A 27890-nucleotide genomic window follows, 5' to 3' on the forward strand; every position below is an offset into this window, starting at 1 on the left:
TTCTTATTATGTTTAACCTTCACAGGGAGCTGCCAAGTATCCACATTCAGGTCCATGTTCAGCTAAATGTTGGCTACAGAATGAAATACTATCCATAGTTTAAATGTTCATGGTCACAGGTTAAGATGCAGCATCTTAACAGGTTTAGTGGCCACTTTCACAAAGTATGATGTTCCAGTCTATAATATTAATCAATCTAGCCAGCGACGCCCATATCCCATAAATGAATAAAAACAATTTTATCCAATATCCTCATGCTTGTACTGATTGTGACAATAAGATTGTTTTGAAGCTTTGGTATGGGTATTATGCACAGTTCTTATTGATTGACATGCAGTGGGGCAGGATGGTGGCAGAAGCCCGGGTTCGATTCCAGCCTCGGGTGATTGTTTGGGTGGAATTTGTATGTTCTCCCCGTGTCTGTGTGGGTTTCCTCCGGGTGCTCCGGTTTCCTCCCACAGTCCGAAAGACGTGCTGATTAGGTGCATTGGCTATACTCAATTCTCCCTCAGTGTGTGGCGACTCGGGGATTTTTACAGTAACTTCATTGCAGTGTTAATGTAACCCAGTTGTGACACAAATAAATAAACTTTAAAAAAACTCTTGTTGCCGATTCAACGATTGTATTCAAAAGTAGAATGTAAAAATTATTAACAGGCTTTACTGAATACAATGTCTGATAAATTATTTATTTGTTTGGTTACTTATTTGATGTTCCAAATCCATGTTTATGGACACACAAGAGTGCAGGCATCAGATTCAAATTAATTAAAGAGGCACTTTATGAAAATATCTTTTCACTTTCTCAATCAACCTGATGTGACACGTCTGGTCAAACTGCCTCACAGTGAAAATGCCAACACGTCATATGTATTTGGCTTCATCATAGCAAAGGTGGCAGAGAGCCAATCCATTCTCTTTTCTTTAATTTAATTTGATTTGATTTATTATTGTCACATGTATTAGCATACAGTGAAAAATATTGTTGCTCATGCACTATAAAGCATAGCGTACCTAGAGAAGGAAAGGAGAAGGTGCAGAATGTAGTGTTACAGTCATAGCTAGGGGTGTAGAGAAAGATCAACTTAATATAAGGTAGGTCCATTCAAAAGTCTGATGGCAGCAAGAAAGAAGCTGTTCTTGAGCCGGTTGTATCTTTTTCCTGACGGAAGTAGGTGGAAGAGGTCTGGGGTGAGTGGGATCCTTGATTACGCTGGCTGCTTTTCCGAGGCAGCGGGAAGTGTAGACGGAGTCAATGGATGGGAGGCTGGTTTGCGTGATGGAGTGGGCTTCGTTCACGATCCTATTTCTTTCCCTTAGAAAGAAAATAAGACTTGTATTAATAAAGCGCATTTCTTGACCATTGGATGTCTCAAAGTGCTTTACAGCCAATGAAGCACTTTTGAAATCACTGGTGTAATGCAGGAAAAGCAACACCCGTGCCCGCACAGCAAATTCGCACAAACCGGAATGTGTTACCGCCCCAGGCTTTTGGGATGTTGATTGAGGCATAAATATCGGCCAGGCCACCGGCATTTCTTCAAAATAGTGCCATGGGATCTTTCACATTCACCCGAGCAGGGAGATGGGGTGCAATAACTCAGCTGAAAGATGGCTCTTAGAGCAATTCAGCGCCCCCTCAGGTCTGCACTGGGAGTGTCAGCTTTGAAATTTGTACTCAAGTCCTTGAACCTGGAACTTTGTGACTCAAGAGGCCGGAGAACTGCCACTTAGCCATGGATAACAATCCATGAAAGATAATGGGGAATGACCGTGTGGATTTCACCAGAGCTTTGACAGAAGATCAGAGGAAATCCTGGATTTGAAGACACCATTTTCCAGGATTTCAGCCATTATTTCACCAAAGTTGGAAAAACCTTAGCTTGGCGAAGATAGGGATCTAGATGAGTATATGGCTTGTAGGAAGGGACTAAAGAAGGGAATTAGGAGAGCCAGAAGGGGTCATGAGAAGGCCTTGGCAAGTAGAATTAAGGAAAACCCTAAGGCGTTCTATAAATATGTGAAGAGTAAAAGGATGAGACGTGAAGGAATAGGGCCTATAAAAGGTGAAGGCGGGAAAATCTGTATAGAACCAGTAGAAATGGCAGAGGTGCTTAATGAGTATTTTGCCTTGGTTTTCACAGAGGAGAAGGACCTGGGTGGATGTACTGCGGGCTTGCGGTGGACTGAAAGGATTGAGTATGTGGACTTTAACAAAGAGCTTGTGCTGGAATCTTTGAATGGCATCAAGATAGATAAGTCGCCGGGTCCGGATGTGATGTACCCCAGGTTACTGTGGGAGGCGAGGGAAGAGATTGCAGAGCCTCTGGCGATGATCTTTGCGTCGTCGATGGAGACGGGAGAGGTGCCGGAGGATTGGAGGATTGAGGATGTGGTTCCTATTTTCAAGAAGGGGAATAGGGATAGCCCAGGAAATTACCGACCGGTGAGTCTAACCTCAGTGGTTGGTAAGCTGATGGAGAAGATCCTGAGGGACAAGATTTATGAGCATTTAGAGAGGTTTAGTATGCTCAAGAATCCTCAGCATGGCTTTGTCAAAGGCAGATCGTGCCTTACGAGTCTGGTGGAGTTCTTCGAAAATGTGATTCAACACATTGACAAAGGGAAAGCGGTAGATGTGGTTTATATGGATTTTAGCAAGGCATTCGATAAGGTCCCCCATGCAAGGCTTCTCGAAAAAGTGAGAGAGCATGGGATCCAAGGGGCTGCTGCCCTGTGGATCCAGAACTGGCTTGCCCAAAGGAGGCAGAGTGTATAGATGAGTCTTTTTCTAATTGGAGGTCGGTCACCAGTGGTGTGCCCCAGGGATCTGTTCTGGGACCCTTGCTGTTTGTCATTTTCATAAATGACCTGGATGAGGAAGTGGAGGGATGGGTTGGTAAGTTTGCCGACGACACGAAGGTTGGTAGGGTTGTGGATAGTCTGGAGGGATGTCAGAAGTTACAGAGGGACATAGATAGGATGCAAGACTGGGCGGAGAAGTGGCAGATGGACTTCAACTCAGATAAATGTGTAGTGGTCCATTTTGGCAGGTCAAATGGGATGAAGGAGTACAATATAAAGGGAAAGACTCTTAGTACGGTAGAGGATCAGAAGGACCTTGGGGTCCAGGTCCATAGGACTCTAAAATCGGCCCCGCAGGTGGAGGAGGTGGTTAAGAAGGCGTATGGTGTGCTGGCCTTTATCAATCGAGGGATTGAGTTTAGGAGTGCGGGGATAATGATGCAGCTATATAAGACCCTCGTCAGACCCCACTTGGAGTACTGTGCTCAGTTCTGGTCGCCTCATTACAGGAAGGATGTGGAAAAGATTGAAAGGGTGCAGAGGAGATTTACAAGGATGTTGCCTGGATTGAGTGCCATGCCTTATGAGGATAGGCTGAGGGAGCTCGGTCTTTTCTCCTTGGAGAGACGTAGGATGAGAAGAGACCTAATAGAGGTATATAAGATGTTGAGAGGCATAGATCGGGTGGACTCTCAGAGGCTTTTTCCCAGGGTGGAAATGGCTGCTACGAGAGGACACAGGTTTAAGGTGCTGGGGGGTAGGTACAGGGGAAATGTTAGGGGGAGGTTTTTCACACAGAGGGTAGTGGGCGAGTGGAATTGGCTGCCGTCAGTGGTGGTGGAGGCAAACTCAATAGGGTCTTTTAAGAGACTCCTGGATGAGTACATGGGACTTAATAGGATGGAGGGTTATAGGTAGGCCTAAAAGGTAGGGATATGTTCGGCACAACTTGTGGGGCCGAATGGCCTGTTTTGTGCTGTAGTTTTCTATGTTTCTATGTTTCTAAATGTCCAAGTATATTCTCTATTCTCCTTTGAAAGAGAAAATAATTCGAGATAAATATTCTGAACAGTAAGCATATTGCCCTGGGTTCATGAGAAGTTATTTCAATGATTAGTTTTTTAAAAAATAACCCAGTTCACCATGGAGCCCTGTAATTCTCCAAGACATTGCGGAGCAGACTGTCAGACTGTTGGAAGTTAATAACATTCCCTTCGCGGTCATCGACTCTCTCACATCAGTGTTCCTCCCATTCACTATGTCCTGCATTGTGGCAATTTAGACAAACCTTAGACTTTCTGCCCCTTCATCACCTCCCCATTGGCAAAGCTGTCCTCAGAAAGCTTGGTTTTAGGTCAAATATGCCCTTTACCTCTGCAAAAACTATAGGGCCTTCAAAATACTCTCCACAAAGACCTTCACTCTCCTGGGTAGGTTACAAGAGAAAGCTTGCCCTTGATAGAATAGGGAGGTAAACTATCTTGGATCATAATTTCCAGACATTTTCACTCCATGTTATCAATGGTCAGTGCTCTTCTTAACTTAACACACTCTACCTCTTTTTCTACATTCCTGCTCTGCTGTCATTAAGGATTGTAATGCGGCCATATTCTCACATTAACTTAGAATTATTGAATTCCTTTACAATTTTTCCTTTCTTCTACAATAATTGTGCTTTTAAAACCCAAGAGCTGTATCACTAACTTCCCGATTTTGATAAGGTTTGCTCTTAATTTTATTCAACCTATGCGGTGTGGGAAATAGCTTTTGCAGGTAGCCTACTTTCCTGAATATTTCCTGTCATGTCACTCTTTGTTTCACCAATGGAGACAACACAGTCCCCAGGGTGGAAAAAAAAGATATTAAAGAAGGATACAGTTTTGAAATTATGACAGGGATGCTCTTTATTTTCCATGCATCGTTTTACTGAAAGCAGGTAAAGTGTCCACGGCTTGGATAACCTATGTCCTTGACAGTAAAATATTGTGTAATCATTAAAATAAAGATCTGCACTGTCTAACATTGAGCAGCTTGTTCCTTTTTTGCTGATCGGCACATTGTCGGTTTAATATCATTTCCAAACCAAATTATCTCTGTCTTCATTTAACTGAGTGGGGTGACTTAATAACTGAATATACTGGGAAAACTTGTAATTGTTGCATAAATCTTTTGATAAAAGGATACTTGAATGAGTACATAGTTCAAGAACACAAGTTTATTGGGCACAGCGCGCGATAGTAAGTGGGATCTAAGTCATAAAAGTGGATCTGTCAATTCCCGAAATGATTCATCATTTCACATTCCCCCCCCACAAAAACTCAACGCACTGTAGCTTTTAAAATGCCTGAAGTAACGGAGAAGGCCTTTTTTATAAATGATCATCGGCACATTTGGATGCCGAAATCATTTACCATAAATTATCATGTCAAAAAGCAAGAATGATTGTTCTCTAACCACGTGATCTTAGATCCAAAGGTTGCCCTCCAAACACAGGAGGAGCACGTAGCACCTTTTTAGTGGATCATATTTTTATATCTTGGGTTCAAAGTCTGGAAAATGATATAAATATCATATGAAACGTCGTTAGGAAGAAGAGTCGAGAAAGGATCTGAATAGAGCCGAAATCAGCAAGACTTTGCAATTTCAAAATAAGGAACAGAAGATCCTGGAATAAGGCAGGTTAACCTTCCAATCATCATCATTCTTGTTTTTTTGGAATTTGTGAAAAATTCCTCAGGAAAGCTGTGCAATACTGTCTTTAAACTTTATTAAATCTTTACAATGTGTTTTTTAAAATTCATATTTAATTATGGAAGAACTGCAAAACTATTATCCTTAAACGTTTTTTGGGGTCTTCTAGTTACTGGGCACAGCTGAATCCATAGAGGCAGGGAGGCACAAACATTCGAATCCAGTCTCTATTGAACTCTGTTGATATCAGTGACTGGGGGAATTTCAAAAGTTTTTTTGTGTCACTCAGAAAGGAATGAGATTGATTCTGATTTCATCTTTCGAATTGCTAACCAGTGACATGGAAGAACATGCAGTCAGTTGCTTAGAACTGAAGATCTGTATTGCCCTGCTGCCTTGATCTCTTTGCCTCTCTCTTCATTTGAAGGTCCACCTCTTTTGGCCACATTTTTGGTCATCTGTACTGGTTTCTCATGTTGGGCTCAGTGCTAACACTTGCTTGATAACGCTCCTGTGAAATGTCTTGGGACATTTTACCCCATTAAATAAATGCAGTTGTTGTAGGATGTACACGGACATTAGATGAGGACAGACACAACTGTGATGGTACCTGTGGTTGGATAGCCTGCTGTCACTTGGTAGGTCAACAAACACATACAGGACGTACCCCTGACAATGAGTTAATGGGAATATAACTTCGGAGGAGTGGGAGGGAGATCATTTAGAATCTTGCTTCTCTGGAAACAGAAGTACTCCCTGGACCACTGACCAGGTTGACCCTAGTTATTAGTGTGTCACTTTTCATCCGGAGTATGTGGGTGGCAGGAATGGTGTTTTCATCCAAGGTAACAGCCTTTGTATCCTAGAAGATGTTCTTCCTCAGAGGTGTCCGAGGTGTTGCCTTGATGTAGTTTCTTGGTGAGTCGAAGGGCCTGTTCCTGAGCTGCATTGTTCTTTGTTCAGTATGAACGCACTTTGGCTGCTTCCAGGGTACTTTCTTAATTCTAACAGGATGGCCACTTGCCAGTTGGACATTGAGAACGGTCCTGGTTCACTTGGTGATGCCTCAATGTGAAGTCAGGCCTTTGGGAATCTGGCAACTGCAGTAAATCCCATTGCTCTGACATATTGACTTGTAGCAGGTAAAATTAATTTGCCTTCTCAAGGAGAGCAATTATCACCCAACTTCCTGTAACCACGTGCTGCCCCTTTCCCAGTCATATCTCCTGCCACATCCCGGAAGGACCCTGATGCATAAAAATCGAGGGCTGGTCACTTTGACCGCCACTCCCTGAGAAATGGTGCAGTTGCTGCTGTAAGGAGGTGTGTGTCCACAGCTATCTGGTAGGAGAGGATGAATCTCTTTATATGTTGCTCCTCTGCGAGATCCAGGAAACTGTTTCAGCAGCTTTAGATCCCATGTGGAAGGTGGGACCACCTGAGTATAACTCCCCATCGTACGTGGAACTCCAACATGATCTGTCGCTGTTCCAACACACTACTCTTCCCCATCATGCCTACTGCTCATATACACTCAGCACATTAGTCATGATGTGTTTATCCCTCTCTATCTTCTGTCTTTACATAAAGTGTGCTGGAGACAAAGAGGCAGAGACATTCAGCAGATGATCGCAAACAGTGGCTCCTGCTATTTTTCTTCTGTTATTATCAATCCGTCCCAATAGTTTTGACAGAGCTCTGGTGAAACCCTTATGGATGTTAATAATGGGCCATAACTTCCAAACTCCCCGGCACGGATTTGAGGGCCAACCCAAAGATGCACTGGGAAATCCCTCTTGGAAGTTCCCAGGTAAGGGAATTGCCCAGAATGCAAATTTCCTCTGGGCGCTGGGAACAGTCAGAAAATTGCGATTTAAATCACAAACTCCAGATGGTCCTGGCTGTGTTCCACAAATAGTGACCCAGAAAAAGTTAGAATTGAAACTCTTATAACTTCTGGTTAACTATTGGAAAGATACAGACTGAGCCCCCCAACTACCTCCCCCACTGTATCTCCCAACCCATGACTCCCCTTCCCCTGACTTGACCCGATCTCCCACAAACCCCCCTCCTCCACGGGCCTGACCCATTCCCCCCTCCCCACAACCTCCCAAATCCTATCCACTTACCTTAGTTACTCTTGGCCTGGTTACCTGGTTTATGGCAGCTAATGCAGTAAAAAAAGGGGCGTGTTCATCTCTCCTGCACTTTGACACTAGATTTCAGAAATGGTTCGGCTGCTCCGATTTCAGCTGGCCTGAGTTGGAAGGTCAGGCAAGATAGGCACGGAAGAAATTTTACATAAGTAATTGGGCCCAAAGTGGCAATCCAATGCTGATTGCTACTCGGAGGATATTACAGACAGACTGACTTTTCAGTAGCTAACAAAGAAAGGGGGACGCAGGAGCTTGTTCAGGGCTCCAAACCGTTGAAAATTACTTGTCATCTTTTTTGCTCAATTGAAAGGCACTCGTTGGCTCAGATCAAGGACCTGATTTTACCATTTTCATTCCAAGTGCTGAATCTGGGTGTAATTCAGATCCGACTTGGGAATCTGCTTTCAGGCGCCCCCATACGCACTCAGCCTTAAAAAACAGTCGCGGGTCTGAATCGCGCTGTGGGCGGGGCTTAGCGCACCCAAAATGATCGGAGCTCTGAACTGCGCATGCGCAGTTAGAAATAAACTTGTAAAAGCGCACCCATGTCAGATCGCTCCCGAGCCACAGAAAGCAGAGAAAGCGGCCCAGGAACGAAAAGCAGGAGCAATGGCCCCCGCAGACATCACCGTCCCCCTTATCAACCCCCTCCCCTGCTACCCAGACCGATCGCGACTCTCTGCCCCTTCCCCCCCCTCCCCAACCGATCGCCCGCAGAGTGGCAGCGGACCCCCCTGGTCCCCCCGCCCCCCTACCAGAGATCCATCTGCCCCCCCCCACCACCAGTGAGCGATTGGGCCTCTCCCCCCACCAGGGATACATCTTACCTGCCTCCCTCCTCCCCCTCCCACCAGAGATACATCTGACCCACCTCCTCCTTCCTCCCCCCTCCCCCAACCAGACAACGATCTGGCCTCACTCCCCTGCCCCTCACCCCCCCCCCCCCAAGCTAGAGAATGATCTGACCCACCTCCCTCCCCCCCCCACCACTGATCTGAGTCAGAGAGCCGTTGAAAGCTCTGAACTCGCTCTTCAGCAGCTGGAGCGCCCGAGTCAGACTTTTATTTAGCAGGTTCATTTTGATTCCGGATTCCGGATTCCGGATTGGCGAATGCAGTGGTAAAGGGGGAAATGCTGATAAACTTGGGCGGGCAGTTCATTAATTCAATTGAAATGCATGCAAATACATTTAAATCACCGTTGCGCCGGTTTCGGACACGAATCGGATCGCGGCCATTCCCAGGTTTCGGTAAAGTGGCCATCTGCATGGACGTGGGCGCAGATCGCGTTAATGGCCTCACACCCGACTTACCATGCTTTTGCGCCCGAAAATGGGTGCGACGCAATGGTAAAATAGGGCCCCAAGTGTAGTATCTGTTCTTGGCCTTTTGGCTAAGATCAAGTGTAGTATTGACATCCTGCACTTGGTTGAAGTCATGAGGTTACACTAAGGCTTCATTTGAAACAATTTTTTAAAGCGGCATCTCGGCTTTTTGGCTAAGATGCAAATGAGATCAAGCCTTGGAGGAGGTGCAATGCTTGCTCCAATCAGCTTGGATCATAAGAACATAAGAAACATAAGAAATAGGAGCAGGAGTAGTCCATATAGCCCCTCGAGCCTGCCCCGCCATTCAATAAGATCATGGCTGATCTGAAGTGGATCAGTTCCACTTACCCGCCTGCTCCCCATAACCCCTAATTCCCTTACCGATCAGAAATCCATCTATCCGTGACTTAAACATATTCAACGAGGTAGCCTCCACCACTTCAATGGGCAGAGAATTCCAGAGATTCACCACCCTCTGAGAGAAGAAGTTCCTCCTCAACTCTGTCCTAAACTGACCCCCCTTTATTTTGAGGCTGTGCCTTCTAGTTCTGGTTTCCTTTCTAAGTGGAAAGGATCTCTCCACTTCTACCCTATCCAGCCCCTTCATTATCTTATATGCCTCTATAAGATCACCCCTCAGCCTTCTAAACTCTAACGAGTACAAACCATGTAGATCAAGCCCAAGATGGGAAGTGAGAGGCCTGTCTTGTCAGCTTGGATCTGGAATGTCTCACTTGCTGAGACTTTGAATTGGACTTTGATTGGATTGAATTGGATATATAAACAAAAAAAAAGCACTCGTAGCAAAGTTCAGAGATAAAGGTGCAGTTGCGTAGACCTACAGACAACACTTAAAAGGGAATGTCAAAGCTAACACATACGAACATCCTAGAAGTCAGCAATTAGTCTCAGGGCATGTAAGTATCTGCGGTTGGAATGTAAAAGCTCAAATTCAAAAAGATTTATGCTCCCATTGTCCCATTATCTTAACTTTATTTTATGTTGACTTGGCAATACTGCCAACTGAAACAGTGAAAAGTACACTCTGTAATTTGCTCAACTTAATATTTGCTTTTTCCCAGTTGGTGAGCTGGATCCAAGTTGCAGAGTGAAATATTTTTTCATAACCAAAGCTAGATTTCCATGAAATAACCTCTCATTTTTGAGAAACAAAGTGAGGGTTCTTTGTGGAAAATAACTTGTATCGAATTCTTCTAATCATTGGGTACATTCAAATCTAGGCATCAAAAAAGGAGCTAAATGATAGACTGGGCTCACTTGCCTGGACAGCATTCTCTCAATCCTACTTTCCTTTTTCATAGTATGGGCTAGGACAATGCCCATGCTTATTCATTTGTCCTAAGTTGTTTAAAGAAAGAAATACTTGCACTTATTTGGTGATATTTATTAGCTCAGAACACCCCAAAGTGCATTACAACTAATGGGCGGCATGGTAGTACAGTGCCAGGGTCCCCGGGTTCAATTCCAGCCTTGGGTCACTATCTGTGTGGAGTTTGAATGTTTTCCCTGTGTCTGTGTGGGTTTCCTCCCATAGTCCAACGATGTGTGGGTTAGGTTGATTGGCCATGCTAAATTGACCCTTAGTGTCAGGGGGATTGGCAGGGTAAACATGTGGGGTTCGGGGGAAAAGGGCCTGGGTGGGATTGTTGTCAGTGCAGGCTTGATGGGCCGAATAGCCTCTTTCTGCACTGTAGGGATTCTATGATTCTCAGTACCTTTTGGAGTCCAGTTACTTCTGTAATGTAGATAAGGTGGAAGACATTTGCACACACCAAACTTCCAGAAACAGCAGTTTTTTAAAATGATATTGGATGAGGAATAAATATTGGACATGGCACGGGTGGGTGTATTGTTGAGGCTGGGGGTGTTCCCTGCTCGTTTTCAGGTAGTGCTGTGGGATCATTTGTGTCCAGCTAAAAGGGTAGGCAGAAACTCACTTTAGTATCTCATCCAAAAGACTGCACCTCTGACAGTCCAACACTCCTTCAGTATTGCTTAAATTCCCACCTAGATTGTGTGCTCAAGTCTCTGGAATGGGATCTGCACATACAACCTTCTAACTTGGAGGAAAGAGTGACTCCTTTAGTGCGAGGGTTTTGGAGTGCAAGAATAAAGAAGCACTGTTACAGTTGTACAGGGTTTTGGTGAGACTGTATCTGGAGTAGTGTGTGCAGTTTTGGTCTCCACATTTAGGAAAGGGTATACATGAATTGGAGGTGGTAAAATGAAGGTTCACTAAATTAGTCCCTAGGATGAGGTAGTTGGCCTATGATGACAAACGGAGAAAATTGGGCCTATGTTCTCTGCAGTTGATAAGAATTAGAGGTAATCTCATTGAAACCTACAAAATTCTGAAGGGGGTTGACAGGGCAAATGCTGAGAGATTGCTCCCGCAGATCAGGGAATCTAACACACAGAGGCACAGTCTCAGGATAAGGGGCTAATCATTTAGGACCGAGATGAAGAGAAATTTCTTCACTCAAAGGGTTGTGAATCTTTGAAATTTGCTATCCCTGACGGTTATGGAAGCTCCATCACTTAATAAATTTAAGGCTTGGATAGATAGATTTTTGGTCTCTGAGAATTAAAGGACATCGGGTTGAAGCCCAAAATCAGCCATTTTTAAAGTTTGGTTGTTTATTACTGTCACAAGTAGGCTTACATTAACATTGCAATGAAGTTACTGTGAAAATCCCCTCGTCACCACACTCTGGCACCTGTTCAGGTACACGGAGGGAGAATTTAGCATGGCCAATGCACTTAACCAGCATGTTATGGATACGTGTGGGGGTCACAGGGTAGTTGTCATGGGGGACTTTAACTTTCCAAATATTGATTGGAGCCTTTGTAGGTCAAATAGTTTGGATGGGGCACTTTTTGTGCAGTGTGTGCAGGAGGGTTTCCTGACACAATATGTGGATAGGCCGACAAGGGGTGAGGCCACATTGGATTTGGTACTGGGAAATGAACCGGGCCAAGTGTTAGATTTGGTTGTGGGAGAGAACTTTGGAGATAGTGACCACAATTCGGTGTCTTTTGTTATTGCAATGGAGAGGGATAGGGCCGGACGGCAGGGCAAGGCTTACAATTGGGGGAGAGGTAATTATGATGCGATTAGGCAAGAATTAGGGGGCATAAGATGGGAACAGAAACTGTCAGGGAAAGGCACTGATGAAAAGTGGAACTTTTTCAAGGAACAAATACTGGGTGTCCTTGATAGGTATGTCCCTGTCAGGCAGGGAGGAAATGGCCGAGTGAGGGAACCGTGGTTCACAAAAGAGGTGGAATGTCTTGTGAAAAGGAAGAGGGAAGCTTATGTAGAGATGAGGAAACAAGGTTCGGATGGCTCGATTGAGGGTTACAAGTTAGCAAGGAACGAGCTGAAAAAGGGGCTGAGGAGAGCTAGGAGGGGACATGAGAAGTCCTTGGCGGGTCGGATCAAGGAAAACCCCAAGGCTTTTTACTCTTATGTGAGGAATAAAAGAATGACCAGGGTGAGGTTAGGGCCGGTCAAGGACAGTGGTGGGAACTTAGAACATAAGAACATAAGAAATAGGAGCAGGAGTAGGCCATCTAGCCCCTCGAGCCTGCCCCGCCATTCAATAAGATCATGGCTGATCTGACGTGGATCAGTACCACTTACCCGCCTGATCCCCATAACCCTTAATTCCCTTACCGATCAGGAATCCATCCATCCGCGCTTTAAACATATTCAGCGAGGTAGCCTCCACCACCTCAGTGGGCAGAGAATTCCAGAGATTCACCACCCTCTGGGAGAAGAAGTTCCTCCTCAACTCTGTCTTAAACCGACCCCCCTTTATTTTGAGGCTGTGTCCTCTAGTTTTAACTTCCTTACTAAGTGGAAAGAATCTCTCCGCCTCCACCCTATCCAGCCCCCGCATTATCTTATAAGTCTCCATAAGATCCCCCCTCATCCTTCTAAACTCCAACGAGTACAAACCCAATCTCCTCAGCCTCTCCTCATAATCCAAACCCCTCATCTCCGGTATCAACCTGGTGAACCTTCTCTGCACTCCCTCCAATGCCAATATATCCTTCCTCATATAAGGGGACCAATACTGCACACAGTATTCCAGCTGCGGCCTCACCAATGCCCTGTACAGGTGCATCAAGACATCCCTGCTTTTATATTCTATCCCCCTCGCAATATAGGCCAACATCCCATTTGCCTTCTTGATCACCTGTTGTACCTGCAGACTGGGCTTTTGCGTCTCATGCACAAGGACCCCCAGGTCCCTTTGCACGGTAGCATGTTTTAATTTGTTTCCATTGAGATAGTAATCCCATTTGTTATTATTTCCTCCAAAGTGTATAACCTCGCATTTCTCAACGTTATACTCCATTTGCCATATCCTCGCCCACTCACTCAGCCTGTCCAAATCTCTCTGCAGATCTTCTCCGTCCTCCACACGATTCACTTTTCCACTTATCTTTGTGTCGTCTGCAAACTTCGTTACCCTACACTCCGTCCCCTCCTCCAGATCATCTATATAAATGGTAAATAGTTGCGGCCCGAGTACCGATCCCTGCGGCACGCCACTAGTTACCTTCCTCCAACCGGAAAAACACCCATTTATTCCGACTCTTTGCTTCCTGTCGGATAGCCAGTCCCCAATCCACTTTAACACACTACCCCCAACTCCGTGTGCCCTAATCTTCTTCAGCAGCCTTTTATGGGGCACCTTATCAAACGCCTTTTGGAAATCCAAAAACACCGCATCCACCGGTTCTCCTCCATCAACCGCCCTAGTCACTTGTGTATGGAATCAGTAGAGATAGGCGAGGTGATGAATGAATACTTTTCTTCAGTGTTCACCAAGGAGAGGGGCCATGTTTTTCAGGAAGAGAAGGTGTTACAGGCTAATAGGCTGGAGGAAATAGATGTTTGGAGGGAGGATGTATTGGCAGTTTTGAATAAACTGAAGGTCGATAAGTCCCCTGGGCCTGATGAAATGTATCCTAGGAATCTTTGGGAGGCAAGGGATGAGATTGCAGAGCCTTTGGCGTTGATCTTTGGGTCCTCGCTGTCCACGGGGATGGTGCCAGAGGACTGGAGAGTGGCAAATGTTGTTCCTCTGTTTAAGAAAGGGAATAGAAATGACCCTGGTAATTATAGACCGGTTAGTCTGACGTCGGTGGTTGGTAAATTGATGGAAAAGGTCCTTAGGGATGGGATTTATGACCATTTAGAAAGATGCGGATTAATCCGGGATAGTCAGCACGGATTTGTGAAGGGCAAATCGTGCCTCACAAATTTGATTGAATTTTTTGAGGAGGTAACTAAGTGTGTTGATGAAGGTAGGGCGGTTGATGTCATATACATGGATTTTAGTAAGGCGTTTGATAAGGTCCCCCATGGTCGGCTTATGATGAAAGTAAGGAGGTGTGGGATAGAGGGAAAGTTGGCCGATTGGATAGGTAACTGGCTATCTGATCGAAGACAGAGGGTGGTGGTGGATGGAAAATTTTCGGACTGGAGGCAGGTTGCTAGCGGAGTGCCGCAGGGATCGGTGCTTGGTCCTCTGCTCTTTGTGATTTTTATTAATGACTTAGAGGAGGGGGCTGAAGGGTGGATCAGTAAATTTGCTGATGACACCAAGATTGGTGGAGTAGTGGATGAGGTGGAGGGCTGTTGTAGGCTGCAAAGAGACATAGATAGGATGCAAAGCTGGGCTGAAAAATGGCAAATGGAGTTTAACCCTGATAAATGTGAGGTGATTCATTTTGGTAGGACTAATTTAAATGTGGATTACAGGGTCAAAGGTAGGGTTCTGAAGACTGTGGAGGAACAGAGAGATCTTGGGGTCCATATCCACAGATCTCTAAAGGTTGCCACTCAAGTGGATAGAGCTGTGAAGAAGGCATATAGTGTGTTAGCTTTTATTAACAGGGGGTTGGAGTTTAAGAGCCGTGGGGTTATGCTGCAACTGTACAGGACCTTGGTGAGACCGCATTTGGAATATTGCGTGCAGTTCTGGTCACCTCACTATAAGAAGGATGTGGAAGCGCTGGAAAGAGTGCAGAGGAGATTTACCAGGATGCTGCCTGGTTTGGAGTGTCGGTCTTATGAGGAAAGGTTGAGGGAGCTGGGGCTGTTCTCTCTGGAGCGGAGGAGATTGAGGGGAGACTTAATAGAGGTTTATAAAATGATGAAGGGGATAGATCGAGTGAACGTTCAAAGACTATTTCCTCGGGTGGATGGAGCTATTACAAGGGGGCATAACGATAGGGTTCGTGGTGGGAGATATAGGAAGGATATCAGAGGTAGGTTCTTCACGCAGAGAGTGGTTGGGGTGTGGAATGGACTGCCTGCAGTGATAGTGGAGTCAGACACTTTAGGAACATTTAAGCGGTTATTGGATAGGCACATGGAGCACACCAGGATGGTAGGGAGTGGGATAGCTTGATCTTGGTTTCAGATGAAGGTCGGCACAACATCGTGCGCCGAAGGGCCTGTTCTGTGCTGTACTGTTCTATGTTCTATGTCTTTCAGACTGTGGGAGGAAACTGGAGCACCCGGAAGAAATCCACACAGACACAGGGAGAACGTGCAGACTCCAAACAGACAGTGACCCAAGACAGGAATCGAACCTGGGTCTCTGGCGCAGTGAGGCAGCAGTGCTAACCACTGTGCCACCGTGCCTCCCCATGATTGTATTAAATCACATCCAGGCTCAATAGGCCAAGTGATGCACTCCTGCTCCTATTTCCTGTGTTCCCACTGAGTCACAGCTGACATGAGTAAGGATAAAATAGGGCTTTTAAAATTTTGTAAAAGTTTGGGGCAGATACAGTGGTGAACATTCCTTAGAGTCATAGGGCCTAATTTTACTATTGTGTTGTGCCCATTTTCGGGTGCGAAAACTTGGTAAAGTCGGGTGTGAGGCGATTAGGTGATGCCCACTTTATCAAGGCCCAAAAATGACCGCGATCCGAACCGCGCCCAAAACGGGCCCAACAGCGATTTAAATGCATTTAAATTGAATTAATGGGCTGCCTGCCCAACTTTACCTGCATTTCCCCCTTTACCATTGCATTCGCCCGTCCAGATTCGGGGGGGGGGGGGGGGGGGGGGGGGGGGGGGCGGGCGAAGGGAGGTGGCAGGAAGGCAGATCAGATCTTTCTCTGGTGAGGGGGGGGGAGGAGGAGGGAGGCCAGATCATTCTCTGGTGGGGTGGTGGTGGGGGGGAAGGCCCGATCATTCTCTGGTGGGGTGGTGGGGGGGGATGCCCGATCATTCTCTGGTGGAGGGGGGTGGGGGAGGGTGGCCAGATAGATCTCTGGTGGGGGTGAGGGGCAGAGGGGGTCCACTGCCACTCTGCGGGTGATCGGTGGGGGTGGGTGAGGGGGCAGAGGATCGCGATCAGTCTGGGTAGCGGGGGGGATGGGTGGATAAGGGGGACAGTTATGTTGTGAGGGTGGGGCGATGTCTGTGGGGGCCATTGCTTCCGCTTTTTGCTCCCGGGCCGCTTTATCCACTTTTTGCGCCCCGGGAACGATGTGAGAGGGGTACGTTCTTTCAAAATTTTTTTTCTCACTGTGCATGCACAGTTGAAGGCTCCGATTAGAGCAGTAGCATTTTGGGCGCGATAAGCCTCGCCCACAGCGCAATTCAGACTCATGATTTTTTTTCAGGCTAAGTGCGTATGGGGGCGCCTGAGAGCAGTTTTACAAGTCGGATCTGAATTGTGCCCAGATTCAGCACTTCGAATCAAAATGCTAAAATTGGGCCCATAGAGCCATAGAGGTTTACAGCATGGAAACAGGCCCTTCAGCCCAACAGTCCATGCCACCCAGTTTTTACCACTAAGTTATTCTCAATTGCCCACTTTTGGCCCATATCCCTCTATACCCATCTTACACATGTAACTGTCTAAATGCTTTTTAAAAGACAAAATTGTACCTGCCTCTACTATTACCTCTGGCAGCTTGTTCCAGACACTCACCACCTTCTGTGTGAAAAAATTGCCCCTCTGGACCCTTTTGTATCTCTTCCCTCTCACCTTAAACCTATTACCTCTAGTTTTAGACTCCCCTACCTTTGGGAAAAGATGTTGACTATCTATCTGATCTATGCCCCTCATTATTTTATAGACCTCTATAAGATCACCCCAAAGCCTCCTACGCTCTAGGGAAAAATTCCCAGGCTATCCAGCCTCTACTTATAACTCAAACCATCAAGTCCCGGTAGCATCCTAGTAAATCTTTTCTGCACTATTTCCAGTTTAATAGTATCCTTTCTATAATAGGGTGACCAGAACTGTACACTGTATTCCAAGTGTGGCCTGACTAATGTTTTGTACAACTTCAACAAGACGTCTCAACTCCTGTATTCAATGTTCTGACCAATGAAACTAAGTATGCCGAATGCCTTCTTCACCACTCTGTCCACCTGTGACTCCACTTTCAAGGAGCTATGAACATGCACCCCTAGATCTCTTTGTTCTGTAACTCTCCCCAACGCCCTACCATTAACTGAGTAAGTCCCGCCCTGGTTCAATCTACCAAAATGCATCACCTCACATTTACCTAAATTAAACTCCATCCGCCATTCGTTAGCCCACTGGCCCAATTGATCAAGATCCCGTTGCAATCCTAGATAACCTTCTTCAATGTCCACTATGCCACCATCTTGGTGTCATCTGCAACATTACTAACCATGCCTCCTGGGTTTTCTCTTAGATGCTAAGTATTGAGCTGAACAGCTCAATGCAAAGACTCGCGAAAGACAGTATGCTGGTTAAAGACGTTCTTTCTTAACCAACAGTGCTGGGAGAAAGACAGCCAGGCACTCCAACTCCTTTCTGAAGTTTACAATGTCGAAACAGTTATACATTTTTGAAACTTCAGTTCTCCCACCTACTCTGTCATCCTAACTGTATGCTCCAATCGCATTGGTACACATTATTTACCTTGGCCAATCGCATCCTACCTTCCAGCAGAATTAGGAATTCATTGGTCTATAGGACCCCGAAGTCCCTACCCACCGTTACTAAGCAACTTCACTTAGGTAAATCTGTAAGGTTTAAAAGTTGCTTTCCCATCGTAATCCACAGAGTTGAAAAGGTGAAGTTTCCACTGCCTCGTTCTGCTTTGTTATCAGTAAGAGTTGAATACTTTAGATACATTGTGAATACTTCTATTCACATTGTCTAAAGTATGAGAATTTGCATTCTCCATGACTTTTTCTGATAACATAAATGCCCTACCTATTCCCAAAGAATGTGGCCTGTCTGGTTTAACGCTCTTCCCATTATGCTCCAGGGCAAGTTGCATTTTGACCAAGGTGCACAATACATTCAAAAATACTTGTTTAAATCTAAAATATATGTTTAATTTCTATAGCAGTCATTTTGTGTATGTCTATGCAAGTGGTACCTTTGTAGGAAATAAGTATAAGGCACATTGTGGTCCTTATTCTAAGTTAATTTCCTCTATTAATAATTTTATTCGTTTTTTTTAAAATCCCAGGGTTTTCTGAATTTCTCTAACACCTCCTAAATTCTTAAGCAAATCATTAATATAAATGACATATAACAGTGGACCCAGCACGGATTCCTGTGGCACACTACTGGTCATAGGCCTCCGGTTTGAAAAATAGCCCTCTACAACCACTCTCTGTCTTCTGTTGTCGAGCCAATTTTGTATCCAATTGGCTACCTCACCCTGGATCCTGTGAGATTTAACCTTCTGCAACAACCTACCATGCAATAGCCTGTCAAAGGCCTTGCTAAAATCCATGTCGACTGCACTGCCCTCATCTGCCTTCTTGATTACCCATTTATGACAAAATCATAAACCCCATTTATAAAGATCAGGACAATAATCCTGCTAAGTTTAGTTGATTAAAGACATTTTCCTCACATCTTTCCAATTCTTCACTGTCATGGCCTGTTTTATATTCTATAGCAGTTTAATAGTAAACTGGTGTTCATAGTCAGCACTGGTGGTGAGTATGAATAGATGTTACTGGTAATGGTATGGTTAATATTGCTTTAACTTTTATCTTATAAAAATGTATGCATTTTGAGACTTTTGAAGATGAAGAAACTTATAAACTTCATTCTGGGAAATTAGCTGGTGGGATATACTGTGATAATAACAAGTATTTTGAACTATAATGGTCTGGAACATATAGCGTTAATCATGGGACTGAGTACAGTATTACTCTCAAAGTGATGTTAGAAAGTACATGACCTATACCTAGGGGTCAGTCTAGTTTAGGACAGAGCTGTGTGCACAAAGAAACGAGACAGCCCCTAGCTTGAACCATTCATATACATAGATCTTGCAACTTAAAACTATGAAGACTTAATTAAGACCTGTCAAACAGTAACCAACACTATGGGCAGGATTTTCCAGCCACACTCGCTCCAAAACCAAACAATGCCACCCGAGGTTAATGGGCTTTTGCACAGTCCGCCCCTCGCCTACTCCAATTCGCGTGGCGGGTGAGACTGGAAAATTTGACTCTGTAACACAGTCCTGCAACCTTTACTTCAGACAAACTAACAGTAGATAACTGCATACAGTCAAATGATTACTTGTCTCAAATCCCTCTAATTCTGTATAAAGTATACCAGAATGCTTTAGATCAATCTATTACCTTACTTAGAATCATAGAATTCCTACAGTGCAGAAGGAGGCCATTTGGCCTACCAGGTCTGCACAGACTCTCCGAAAGAGCATTCCACCTAGGCCCTCCCTTCTGCCCTATTCCCCTAACCCCGCCCATTTACTATGGCTAATCCACCTATCCTACACATCTTTGGACACTAAGGGGCAATTTAGCATGGCCAATCCACCTAACCTGCACATCTTTGGACCGTGGGAGGAAACTGGAGCACCTGGCAGAAACCGACGTAGAGACGAGGAGAATGTGCAAACTCCACACAGACACTCACGCAAGGCCAGAATCGAATACAAGTCCCTGGTGCTGTAAGACAGCAGTGCTAACCACTGTGCCACCAACCACTGTGCCACCGTGCCACTTCTTGTCACCAAAACTCACTGAGACTCTGTTGATGCCTGGAACTTGTTGTCAAGATATTGCAGACATGAAGATGTACTGTATTCATGGAGAGATGATGGTATAGTAATACATTAATTGGACTAGTAATCCAGAAATTCAGAATAATGCTTCAAGGTCACGAGTTCAGATCAAACCATGGCAGCTGGTGGAATTTGAATTCCGTTAATAAATCTGGACTATAAAGCTAGTCTCTGTAATGGAGGCCATGAAACTATCCTCAATTGTTGTAAAAACCCATCTGGTTTTCTAATGTCCTTTAGGTAAGCAAATCTGCCATCCTTACCTGGTCTGGCTTACAGGTGACTCCAGATCCACAACAATGTGGATGACTCTTAACTGCCCTCTGAAATGAACTAGCAAAAGCAATTAGAGATGGGCAAGAGAAGCTGGCTTTGCCAGCGACGACACATCCCATGAAAAAAAGGTCAGATAACAACGACAAGCCAGATAGAACATGTTGTAATGATTGCATTTCCAATCCCAAATAGCTGTGTCAGTCAAATTCTGTTTTATGACATGGAAATCCAGGATTTTCACACCTTTGATACTGAATTCTCTGCTCCCATCTATTTTACTGCAGATACAATAAATCTGCAGCTTTGATTATAAAAGTGACAATTCGTACAGCTTACCACCATAAATGCTAACTGGACATTGGTGGCACATGGAACATTGCTGGTGTTAATTCCACCATCCAAAGCGATGATATTTTCCTAACCACAACCAGCTAAATAGATTTGTATTCTTTATACATCATAGACAAAGATATTAACTCGGGTTTTTATGACTATAATGAAGGAATGATGCTTGACGCTCACTGTACTTGTGACTGCCCACATTTTGTGGGCCTTTGAGCAACAATTGACAGCTATTTGCGATCCTTAACAGTGTGGCGCCCTCCACAGACCACCTATAGCATGTGTGAGCAGGACGAGAAACTGTGTGTACCCGCAATCAGATTGAAGAATGTTCACTGAGCCACACCAAGTCCAAATTAGAATAATTAATTCAATGTGAAATCATGTATTGAAAGCAAAATAGAGGGAACAAAAAAAAGGATTGGCAGAGAAACAAAAGGTTCACAGAGGAAAAAGACAATTTATTTTAATCTTTAATAAACCTCCAATAATAAACAAATTCCAAATGATTAGACTCCATATGATCATAAGAAATAGGAACAGGAGCAGGCTATTTAGCCCAGTGAGCCTGCCCTGTCATTCAATAAGATCATAGCTGACCTGATTGTAGATTTGATTCCACTTCCCTGCTTGTCCCACAAATCCTCCAGAAGGATGTGGAGGCTTTGGAGAGGGTACAGAAAAGATTTACCAGGATATTGCTATGAGGAGAGGTTGGAGAAACTTGGTTTGCTCTCACTGGAGCGACGGAGATTGAGGGGAGACCTGATAGAAGTCTACAAGATTATGAGGGGCATGGACAGAAGCTTTTTCCCAGTGTGGAAGAGTCAATTACCAGGGGGCATAGGTTTAAGGTGCGACGGGCAAGATTTAAAGGAGATGTACAAGGCAAGTTTTTTTACACAGTGGGTGGTGGGTGCCTGGAACTCGCTGCTGGGGAGGTAGTGGAAACAGGCATGATAGGGACTTTTAAGGGGTGTCCGGACAAATGAATAGGATGGGAATAGAGGGATATGGTCCCCGGAAGGGTAAGGGGTTTTAGTTCAGTCAGACAGCATGGTTGGTGCAGGCTTGGAGGGCCGAAGGGCCTGTTCCTGCACTGTAATTTTCTTTGTTCTTTGTTCTTTTTAGATCAAACTCAGCCTGGAGAATGACTCAGCCTCCACTGTGTGCTGGGGAAGAGAAATCCAAAGATTAACAACCCTCCGAGAGAGGGAATTCCTCCTCATCTCCATCTTAAATGGGAGACCCCTTATTTACAAATTGCATTCCTTAGTGTTCGAGTCCCCCATGTGAGGGACAATCCTCTCAACATCTATCCTGTCAAATCTTATCTGTTTCAATAAGATCACTCTCATTCTTCTAAACTGCAATGAGTATGGGCGCAACCTTTCCTGACAAAACTTTCATCTCAGGAATCAGCCTAGTGAACCTTTGCTGAATTGTTTCCAACGCAAGTGTGTCTCTCCTTAAGTGTGGAGACCAGACTGTACGCATTGCCCCAGGTGCAGTCCCATCATATGAAATCGGAGCAGGAATAGGCATCCAGACTCGAGATTTTCTGCTTTTGTTTCAGATTCCAGCATCCGGAGTCATTTGCTTTTATGAAAATAGGGAAGATTTGCCAAAACTAGGCACTAGTCAGACAACACCTGGAATACTGTGCACAGTTCTGGTTCCCTTATCTAAGGAAAGATAAAGTCATACAGCACAGAAACAGGCCCTTTGGCCCACCATGTCTATGCCGATTATCAAATATCAATCTATGCTAATCCCATTTACCAACACTTGGTCCATACCCTGCTATACCTTGGCAATTTAAATACTTGTCCAGATGCTTCTTAAATGTTGCGAGAGTACCTGCCTCCACCGCTCTGTCAGGCAGCACATTCCATATTTCCACCACCCTCTGGGTGAAAAATGTTTTCCTCAGATCCTCTATAAATCACTTACTCCTCACCTTAAACCTATGCCCTCTGGTCTTGGACTATTGTAAATTGAGTTTGTGTCTTTATATGCCCTGTTTATGTACAGAACTCCCACTTACCTGACGAAGGAGTAGCGCTCCGAAAGTTAGTGGCTTTTGCTACCAAATAAACCTGTTGGACTTTAACCCGGTGTTGTGAGACTTCTTACTGTGTTTACCCCAGTCCAACGGCGGCATCTCCACACTTAGACACTTCTGCCATGGGGAAAAGATTCTTATGATCATTATCTATGCCTCTCATAATTTTTAAGTCATCCTTTGTCACTTTCTAAAGGTTTCCCACCACTTACAAGTGACTTAGATCTAACTCCAGTATGTTTCTTCAGAAGACACCTTTATTTAAACTATAATACATTTTAAGTTTCTAGGTGAGTACTTATGACTCTCATACGGACTATTCCATCAGGGCGGCACTGCTGTTTCACAACACCCAGAGACCTGGGTTCAATTCCTGGTTTGAGTCACTGTCTGTGCAGAGTCTGCACTTTCTCCCTGTTTCTCCATGGGTTTCCTCTGGGTGCTCTGGTTTACTCCCACAGTCCGAAAGGTGTGCTGGTTATGTGCATTTGCTATGCTAAATTCCCCCTCAGTGTACCCAAACAAGACACCGGAGTGTGACGACTAGGGGATTTTCACAGTAATGGAAGCCTACTTGTGACACTAATAAATAAATATTCTCTTTATCTCTTGCACATGACTGTTGTTGTTGTGGTTACATCACTATCTTATTACCATAACTATTAATTCATTATTCTGCCGTTTTGAACTAATTGTGACATGTCCTGTTAGATCATCGTTAATAGCTGAATGCATCAGCCCTAACATTTTCTGGCCTATTTAATGGTAAGTAGGGAAACTTCATCCCATTGCAGGGAGTTCAATGTTAAGTCTCTTGGGAGGTAGCAGGACAACTCCATATGTGACTTCTCCATTCACATGTGCCGTTTCCTGGAACTCTCCACCTTTCAAAGTTTATTGTGTAACAAGTAGGCTTACACTAACACTGCAATCTGTACAATAACACAAGAGTGGCAATAGGCTAAGCGTTATTCTGAGCACAGAGAGTAGAGGGAATTTTCCCGTCCTGTCCACCATGGCCGGGGGGAGGGGGGATCATGTAAAGGTCCATTGACGCCAGGCGGAATTTTCTGGTATTGGGACGAGCATGGCTGGAACGTCCCGCCCAGCATGTGTCCAACAGAAAATTCTGGAATACACTCATCGTCCAGTCCAAAGATGTGCGGGTTAGGTGGATTGGCCGTGCTAAATTGCCCCTTAGTGTCAGGGGGACTAGCTAGGGTAAATGCATGGGGTTACTGGGATAGGACCTGAATGGGATTGTGGTGGGTACAGACTCGATGGGCCAAATAGCCTCCTTCTGCACTGTAGGATTCTATGGCTAACTCTGTGTCAGACCTGCTGAGTGTTTAATTTTCTGTATTTATTTTAGATTTCCAGCTTCTGCAGCACTTTATATTTATTTACACATCTTTTAAGTGGTAGTACTTACGTTGTGAATGTAACTTTTGAAGCGTGTTGTTGATGCTGAGGGGCTTGTCGCTTTTCTGGGAGATATCTGTGCCTCAATTAGCTGTACCTGGCTCTGCCACAGGGCTGGGCGGCAGAAGTCTCCTGTGGGAGTCACTCTATCCCTCACTGACTGCCGGCTCCCTCACTGCCTGCAAGGGAGCGGGGGCAAAACCTACACGTCCCCACTTCGGAGTTGCTAATGCTCAGGAGCAGCAGTCAGGAAGAAATAAGGAAAAGGCTCAGCAGAGCGAACTGAAGGACAGCTTGGAGAGGAAGCAGCTGGAGGCGGCAGCCAGGGTCAGTGAAGCAAAACTCTGGAGGGATTTGTCCACTGAATTCGCATTGCTGTCAGTGTGTGTGTGTTTTTAAACTTGATTTCTCGTGACCCTGCCTTCCGTGTTCTGGTAAACATATTATTGTAGATCGCAGTGGATCTAAATTTGTCGGGATTTTATACACACTTGTATTTATAAACATCTATCCTCACCCCCCCCCCCCCCCCATTGTCCCCGCCCCTCTGTCCCTGAGGCCAGATGGTTCAGGGGAAATAGGAGCAGGCCATTCGGCCCCTTCAATCCAACTCTAGTCAACTCGTTGATCTAATTACAACCTTTTCTGCTTGTTCCCCTCAAATCACCCTTGAACATAATCAATGGCTCAGCCTCCAGTCTTAAAGTTTGTTTATTATTGTCACAAGTAGGCTAACATTAGAACATAAGAACATAAGAAATAGGAGCAGGAGTAGGCCATCTAGCCCCTCGAGCCTGCCCCGCCATTCAATAAGATCATGGCTGATCTGACGTGGATCAGTACCACTTACCCGCCTGATCCCCATAACCCTTAATTCCCTTACCGATCAGGAATCCATCCATCCGCGCTTTAAACATATTCAGCGAGGTAGCCTCCACCACCTCAGTGGGCAGAGAATTCCAGAGATTCACCACCCTCTGGGAGAAGAAGTTCCTCCTCAACTCTGTCTTAAACCGACCCCCCTTTATTTTGAGGCTGTGTCCTCTAGTTTTAACTTCCTTACTAAGTGGAAAGAATCTCTCCGCCTCCACCCTATCCAGCCCCCGCATTATCTTATAAGTCTCCATAAGATCCCCCCTCATCCTTCTAAACTCCAACGAGTACAAACCCAATCTCCTCAGCCTCTCCTCATAATCCAAACCCCTCATCTCCGGTATCAACCTGGTGAACCTTCTCTGCACTCCCTCCAATGCCAATATATCCTTCCTCATATAAGGGGACCAATACTGCACACAGTATTCCAGCTGCGGCCTCACCAATGCCCTGTACAGGTGCATCAAGACATCCCTGCTTTTATATTCTATGCCCTTCGCAATATAGGCCAACATCCCATTTGCCTTCTTGATCACCTGTTGTACCTGCAGACTGGGCTTTTGCGTCTCATGCACAAGGACCCCCAGGTCCCTTTGCACGGTAGCATGTTTTAATTTGTTTCCATTGAGATAGTAATCCCATTTGTTATTATTTCCTCCAAAGTGTATAACCTCGCATTTCTCAACGTTATACTCCATTTGCCATATCCTCGCCCACTCACTCAGCCTGTCCAAATCTCTCTGCAGATCTAACTAGCTTCTGACTCTTGCTTGAGTGCAGACACCCTCTGCTGGTATAATTCTGTAGAGCATCTTCAATTTATCAAAACATATAGAATCCCTGCAGTGCCGAAGGAGGCCATTTGGCCCATTGAGCCTGCTTTGACTCTCCAGAGCATTGCCCCCACCACCCCGCCCTATCACTCTCACCCCAAATATTTAACTCGCTAATCCCCCTAACTTACACATCTTGGGACACTAAATAGCAATTTAGCATGGCCATTCACATTGCAATGAAGTTACTGTGAAAATCCGCTAGTCGCCACACTCCAGCCTGTTCGGGTACACTGAGGGAGAATTTAGCTTGGCCAATGCACTTAACCTGCACATCTTTCGGACTGTGGGTGGAAACCGGAGCACCCGGAGGAAACCCATGCAGACACGGGGAGAACGTGCAGACTCCGCACAGATGGTGACCCAAGCAGGGAATTGAACCTGGGTCCCTGGCGCTGTGAGGCAGCAGTGCTTGCCACTGTGGTGCCTGTGTTCAGGAGAAAGAGGAGCAGGCCATTCGCCCCCTTTAATTCAGCTTTAGTCCATTTTGCTGATCTGATTACAGTCTTTCCTGCCTATCCTCCTTAACCCCCGTGCCAATCAAAAAAAATCTCCCTATTACCCTTGAACATATTCAATGGCTCATGCTCCATTGCTCTCTGGAGCAGTGAATTCCAAACACTAACAATTATCTTGAGAGAAAAATTCCTCCTCATCCCCTTATTAAATTTGAAACTGTGTTTCCCCCCTCAGTTCTGGATTCCCCCAGCCGGAAACATCCTTTCAGCATTTACCCTGTTAAGCCCCCTCAGAATCTTATGTTTCAATAAGATCATTTCCAATTCTTCTAAACTCCAATGAGTATAAACCCAATCTGCTCAATGTAAGACAACCCCTTCATCCCAGGAATCAGCCTCATGAACCTCCTCTGATCTTCCTCCAGCACTGTCCTTTGATAAGGTGACCAAAACAGTGCACAATATTATAGGTATGGTCTCACCAATGTACGGTTGTAGCAAGACTTCTCTATGTATATACTCCATTCCTCTTTTGTTTTCCTGCCTTAAAACTTGCTAGACCTGTATGCTGACGTCATATGTTACAAGGACACCCAGATTCGCTGTACCCACACAGCATTCTGCTGTCCCCCTCCATTTAAATAATACCCTCCTTTCTCTATTCTTCCTGCCAAAGTGGACAACCTCACATTTTCCCACATTATACTTCTTCAGTCATTTTTTGTCCACTCACTTAACCTATCTATATCTCTTTACAGACTCTTTGTATCCTCCTCACAGCTTGCCTTCCTACCTATCTTTGTATTGTCAGAAAATCTGATTAGAATACAATTGGTTCTTTCATCCCAATCATTAAAATAGATTATAAGTTGTTGAGGCCCCAGCACTGATTCCTGCAACATTCCACAAGTTCCAGATTGCCAACCTGAAAATGATATAGGTGTACCGACTCTCTGTTTGCTGTTAGTTATCCATACTAATATGTCACCCCCAACATCATATTGAAGGTAATGCAGTGGTAATGTAATTGGACTAGTAATCCAGAGGCCCAGTCTAATTTCTGGGGACAGGGATTCAAATCCCAGCGTGTCAGCTGGTGAAATTTAAATTCGGTTTATAAATCTGGAATTGAAAGCTAGTCTTAGTAATGGCGACCATGATAGTTATCATTGATTGTTGTAAAACCCCACCTGCTTCACTAATGTCCTTCAGGGAAGGAAATCTGCTGTCCTTACCTGGTCTGGGCTACATGTAACATCAGACCCACAGCAATGTGGTTGACTCTTAACTGCCTGCTGAAATGGGCTAGCAAGCCACTCAGTTTCATGGGCAGTTAAGGATGGGCAATTAATGCTGGCCTTGCCAGCGATTCAAATATCCTGTGAAAAAATATTTTAAAATGCGCTTAACTTGTGTAGTAATTTTTTATGTGGTACCTTATTCAATGTTTATTGGAAATCCAAATACACTATAACTGGTTCCCCTTTATCTGCCCTGCTTGTTGCATCCTCAAAGAATTTGAATAAATTTGTCAAAGACTATTTCTTT

At 44.9% G+C, this 27890-nt stretch overlaps 1 protein-coding gene and 1 non-coding gene across 7 annotated transcripts in view; both read left to right on the forward strand.

The window, feature by feature from the left end:
• The window catches only part of ddo (D-aspartate oxidase), a 139836-nt gene that overhangs the window by 47026 nt on the left and 64920 nt on the right, over nt 1-27890 (forward strand). The window contains exon 1 of one of the 6 annotated variants that reach the window (XM_078212364.1): nt 9826-9896. The exons of 3 other annotated variants lie outside the window; for them this stretch is intronic. Coding sequence is in view for 1 of the 3 variants with exons in the window: in XM_078212359.1 (XP_078068485.1) it covers nt 24221-24505 (285 nt within the window). In the remaining 2 variants the exon portion in view is untranslated. Of the gene's footprint in view, nt 1-9825; nt 9897-24220; nt 24613-27890 lie in introns of those variants that run through there. 2 more of the 6 variants (XM_078212359.1, XM_078212363.1) reach the window with 2 other exon arrangements.
• LOC144494510 (U2 spliceosomal RNA) lies at nt 9025-9214 on the forward strand. Its single transcript, XR_013498080.1, has one exon. It is a non-coding gene; the product is annotated as a U2 spliceosomal RNA (small nuclear RNA).

Source organism: Mustelus asterias, chromosome 5 (assembly GCF_964213995.1).
Source record: "Mustelus asterias chromosome 5, sMusAst1.hap1.1, whole genome shotgun sequence".
Lineage (NCBI taxonomy): Eukaryota > Metazoa > Chordata > Chondrichthyes > Carcharhiniformes > Triakidae > Mustelus > Mustelus asterias.